Below are 5,795 nucleotides of genomic sequence, written 5' to 3'. Positions count from 1 at the left end.
CATATACTCATGAAATCATCACCACGGCCAGTATAATAAATAAATCCTTCATCCCTAAAAGTTTCCTTATGCCACTCTGTAATTCTTTTCTCTAGTTCTTCCCTACCACTACCCCTTGTCAAACAATCATTGATTTGCTTTCTATCTTATAGATTAATTTGCATTTTCTAGAATTTTACACATATGGATTTATACAACATGACTTTTTTTTTTTGATGGTGGTGGTTATTTTCATTTTATTATTTTTTACAATAAGGGTGTAATCTTTATACTCCACACACACAAAATAAAACAAGAAGTGCTTATGAAAGAGTCCCTGCCCCCACCCCCATCTCAAAACATCCTGAACATAGCTATTCAATAGAACAGAAAAATCAAGACATGTTTGATTTCAAAATTTCAATAAAAAAGCAAAGCATGTAACGCAACAGCTGTTCAACTTCCCACTCTAAAATAGGCACCGTTAGACAAACAAAACTCACAGTATTTTAAATTTCTCCAGCACACATTCCAGTATAAATGTTCTGAACTGTAATCAGCTAGTAATTAATAATGGGAATAGAACCTTAGAACAGAAGTTATATTGCTTCCCTGCACCCCTTTCTCTTACAATTAGAGGGTAGAGGTATCAGGGGATACAGAGTCAAAGGAAGAAGGATTAAAAAGAAATTCCCAAAGTTGCTGGTTTTTTGGACGAGAAAGGAAGACAGCATTTTACAAATGTTCAAAAAAATCCCAAAGCAAGTAACACAATTCATTCACTATCACTCCTACTAGAAAGAATAAAGACATCAGCATCTTATTATATAAAACTGTACTTTCAGAAGTGTATTACAAGTTCACCAGAAACTATGGATGTAGTTTTAGGCTTCATCAAAGAAAACAAGTTCAGATCAAGTTAGATGCTATACACCTAGCCTAGCTGGATAGGTGTCTGGAACTGCTCACTGTGTCACCCTGAACAGCTGTAAACTAAACAATAGTATGTAACTCCAGAGGAAGCTTAAGGATTGAGGATATGTACACAGCTAATTATATCTCCCCTGCTTCACGCTCTTCAGAGCTCCTCCTGTCTTCTGATCTGCCATTAGCGCTCTCATAGGACTGCTTCTTACCTTTTCGATCTCTGTCACGAGGTGATCTGTCTCTTGAATTCCTGTCTCTGTCACGTGATGCTAAGTCTTGTTCTCTGAATCTCTCTTTTGAGGATCTCCTCCTGGATCGCTCTCTGCTCCTGTCTCTAGAACTGTGCCCACTTCTCTGGTGGCTGCGACTGCGACTATGGCTGCTGGAGCGGGACCTGTGGCGATGGCGTTTCTCCCGGGATTTGGATCGAGTTCTCCTTTTCCATTCCCGTGACATGGAGCGAGACCTATGTCTGCGATACTCTCTGGACCTGGATCTTTTAGGATTCTTGCTATGTGATCGAGACCTCCTCAGCTTCTCCCTTTCTTCTCTCTCCCTTTCTTCTCTTCTTCTCAGGCGTTCCTGGTTTCTTTTCTCCTGCTTCTTAGCTACAACTCTCTTTAATTCTTCAAGTTTCTCTCTTATTTCAATAAAACCCAGGTGCAGTTTACCCCCAAAATGATCAGCCAGTCGTCTGTCATTATCATGAAGACCTAAATAGGCAGAGCAAACTTCACAGACTCGAAGTTTCTGCTGCTGGAAACTGGAAGCTTCCAGCTTCCAGAAACTGGCATGGAATTCCGATAAACTTCCTCTGCTTCTCTTTTCTTTGCCCGTGCTTTCTCTACTTCATGCATTACTTTCTGGGATTCCTCCACATTCCCTTCAGCTCCTAGCTGTTCCACCTTAGCCAACAATTTACCGATTTCATTTAACTCATGAACACGTTCTGCCTTTGCTGCAACTTCAGCACTAATCTCTTCCTGAGTTTCTGCTAATCTTTTCTTAGCCACTTCTGTTCTTCGATCACAATCTGCAATGAATGACTGCAGATGATCCATAGCATCGAGTTCAAAGAAAAAATCTTGTTCTTTGGATGCAATTTCATAATCTGCTCTTAAAGCCAGGTCATGGACTTTCAGACATTCTCCAAGATCGATTCTAGTTCCAGACAGGACATCATGGGGGCAACAATTCAGAAGGTGACTCTTGCATACTCTGTCATCACTGAATTTGATTCGTTGATGAGTAGTATCTCGCGGTACCCTGCTTCCATTTATGCAGTATGCCAGGCATTGGCACGATTTTCAGTGGCACACAGGCGGTTGCCACCACCAGGGCCTTCTGGCCCAACACAGCAGTGAAAATCCAGTCATTTCAGCTAAATAATATCGTGGACTTGTAAACATGGGTTCATTGGTAAATCCTCTTAGACGTCCCGGGAGGTGCCCATCAACTGGTCCAGCATCGCGCGCATCTGGGCCTGCGCAGACACGGCGGCGGCATAGCGGGCGGACGGACGGGGGTGGGGCGCAGACCGGACCCGCTCGGGCGGGGGAGACAAGGGGAAGGGGTCGGGGAAGGTGAGACGCTGTCTCGGTTGCCGCCGCTGCCTCGAGGCGTGCGAAAAAGGGAGATGGAGGGGTTGCAGGAGAGTCCGGGCTGCGCTCCTCACGACGACGCGTACGTGGAAGGCAGCAGCCCCTGAAAGCGACCCTCGTTCCCTCACTCTCCGTTGGGTTCCTGGGACAGAAGCAATACTGGCTAACCAAGCTCTCGTCTCCAACACCGCCACCCGCCAGAAGACGTCAGCCCCCCTTCAAGCTCTGACGCCGCTCGCCGCCACCGTCGCCGCCAACATGACTTCTTTTTTGGGGTCTGATTTCTTTCACTCAACAAAATTATTCTGAATTTGTCCATGTTGTTAGGTCTGTCAATTGTTATTGTTGTTGTTGTTTTTATTTCTGCGTAGTACTCCATTGTACAGCTATAACACTATTTATTTTGTCACTTGTTGGATATTTCCAGTTCTTGGTTACTACAAATAAAGTTGTTATGAACATTCATGTACATCTTGTTATGGACATGTGCTTTCATTTCTTAGGTAAATATTTAGGAATGGAATAGCTGAATTATATCATATGCATATGTTTAACTTTTTTTAAGACACCGCCAAAGGGTATTCCAAAGTGGTTTGTACCATTTTATATTCCCACCAGCAATCAATGAGAGTTCCAGTTCTCCACATCCTTGTGGTATTATGAGGCTTTTTGCTTGTAGCTATTCTAGTAGATATGTAATTGTATCACACTTTTGATTTGAAGTGGTTTTAATTTGAATTATCTAATGATTAATGATGCTGAGCATCTTTTCACGTGCTTATTTGCCATCCATACATCTTCTTTGGTGAAATGTCTGTTTAAATGTTTTGCCTACTTTTAAATTGGTTTGTTCTGTTATTATTGAATTATAATAATTCTTTACATATTTTAGATATAAGAATTGTGTCATAGATATATTTTGCAAATATTGTTTCCCAGTCTGTAGTTTGCCTTTTAATTTTTTAACAGTGTCCTTCAAAGAGAAAAAGTTTTAAATTTTGATGAAATATGTTATTGATGTTTTCTATTATAGTTATGATTTTTGTGTCATATTTTAAAAAGATCTTTGACAAAACTTCTAAAATTTAAAACAAATGAATGAATATAACAAAATAGAAAAAAAAAAAACTCTTTGACAAAGCCCAGGTAAGTAACATTGTCTTGTACATTTATACCTAGAAATTTTATAGTTTTAATTCTATATGTTTTGGTCAATGATACATTGAGTTAATTTTTAATTGGTAGGATGCAGAATCAAGGTTGATACTTTTCCATATGGCTACTCAATTGTTCCAACACCATTTGTTGAAAAGATTATTCTTTCCCCCCATTGAATTACCTTGGTACCTTTGTTGAAAATCAAGTTACCTTATATGACTTTGACTCTTTCTTGACTATTCTGTTATATTAATTTGTCTATCTTTACATCAATACCATACTGTCCTAACTACTGTAGTTTTATAATAAGTTTTGATATCTAGTAGTGTAAGTACTCCAACTTTATTTTTGTTTTCTGGTTTTGTCTGCTTTCTTTTCAAAGTTGTTTTAGTTATTCTAAGTCTTTTTCATTTCTATATAAATTTCAGAATCAGGTCATCAATTTATTTTTTTAAAACCTGTTGGGATTTTAACTGGGATAGTAAATCAATTTCAGGAGGATTGATGCTTTAACAATCTCAGGTCTTTTGTTCCATGAACATGATATATCTCTCCATCCTTCTAGGTCTTCTTTAATTCCTTTCACCAATGTTTTCTAGTTATCATTATATAGTTATTGTACATCTTTTGTCAAATTTATTTCTATTTCATATTTTTATGCTATTGTAAATGGTATTGCTTTTATAATTTTAATTTCTATTTTTTCACTGCTTATATATGGAAATACAATTGATTTTTGCACTATGACCATGTATCCTGAACTCATGCTAAATTTGCCTATTAGTTCTAGTACATTCTTTTTGTAGAATCCATAGGATTATCTACAAAGATAATCATCATGTCAGCAAATATAGTTTTTGTTTTTCTTCTTCCTTCCCAATCTGTGTACCTTTAATTGTTTTTCTTGACTTATTGCATTGGCTAGAACTGCCAGTATAATATTGAATAGAAATGGTGAGAACACACATGCATGCCTTGTTACTGATCTTAGGGGGAAAGAATTTTCAGGTTTTCACCGTTAAGTATGATGTTAGCTGTAGATTTTCTATAATATCCTTTATTAGGTCAAGAAAGTCTTTTCTATTACTAGTTTGCTTAGAATTTTTATCAGGAAAAATGCTTTTTCTGCATCTATTGAGATAAGCATATGGTTTTTCTGGTTTTCAGTCTGTCAGTATGGTGAATTATATCAGTTAATTTTCAAATGTTAAACTAAGCTTGTGTTCCTGGAATAAAACTCTCCTGGTTATGATGTATTATCCTTTTTATGTATTTTTGGATTTGGTTGACTAAAACTGTTATGAATTTTTGCATCTATGTTCATGAGGGATATTGGTCAGCAGTTTCCTTATAATGTCTTTCTTTGGCTTCGGTATCAAGGTAATACTGGCTTCATAGTATGTGATAAGTATTCCCTCCTCTGCACTTATCTGGAAGAGTTTTTCTAGAATTTGTATTACTTCTTCCATAAATATTTAGTAGAATTTACCAGTGAAGCCAGTCAGAAGTAGTTTTCTTTGTGGGAAGGCTTAAGTTCAAGCTCTTAAGTAGATATAGGGCTAATTCAAGTCATCTATTTCTTCTTGAGTGAAGTTTGGCAGATTGTGTCTTTCAATGAATTTATCCACTTGTAAGTTGTTGAATTTATTGACATAAAATTACACAACATTGTAAATCAACTATACTTCAATTAAAAATAATAAAAAATAAAATTCATAATTTCCTTATTATCCTTTGATATCTGTAGCATCTGTAGTGATGTCACCTTTCTCATTCTTATGGCAACTTCATAAGTTGCCTCCTAAATCTAGCTAGAGGTTTATTATTTCTGTTTTCCTTTCATTGATTTCTGGTCTTATCTTTTTATTGCCTTTCTCCTCTTTACCTTAGGTATAATTTTTTTCTTCCTTTTCTAGTTTCTTAAGGTGGAAGCTGGGGTAATAAAGATTTTTCTTCTTTTCTAATATAGGTATTCAGTGCTCTAAATTTCCCTCTAAGCACTGTTTGCTGAATCCCACAGATTTTGATAAGTGTATTTTTATTTTTATCAGTTCAAAATACTTTCTAAATCCCTTTTGATTTCCTCTTTGACTCATGTGATAATCAGACGTTTGATATTTAGTTTTTAAA

At 37.0% G+C, this 5,795-nt stretch overlaps 1 protein-coding gene across 1 annotated transcript; it reads right to left on the bottom strand.

The window, feature by feature from the left end:
* Positions 1 to 713: 713 nt before the first annotated feature.
* On the bottom strand, positions 714 to 2,886 carry LOC115859887 (putative RNA-binding protein Luc7-like 2). The gene is given in 5 exon segments (XM_060294258.2): positions 714 to 1,044; positions 1,047 to 1,692; positions 1,695 to 2,164; positions 2,341 to 2,649; positions 2,706 to 2,886. Coding segments are annotated over 5 exon segments (1,647 nt in total). The 3' UTR covers positions 714 to 1,003.
* Between the last annotated feature and the right edge of the window lie 2,909 nt (positions 2,887 to 5,795).

This window comes from Globicephala melas, chromosome 1 (assembly GCF_963455315.2).
Source record: "Globicephala melas chromosome 1, mGloMel1.2, whole genome shotgun sequence".
Lineage (NCBI taxonomy): Eukaryota > Metazoa > Chordata > Mammalia > Artiodactyla > Delphinidae > Globicephala > Globicephala melas.
This window is presented reverse-complemented; position numbering and strand designations above follow the sequence as displayed.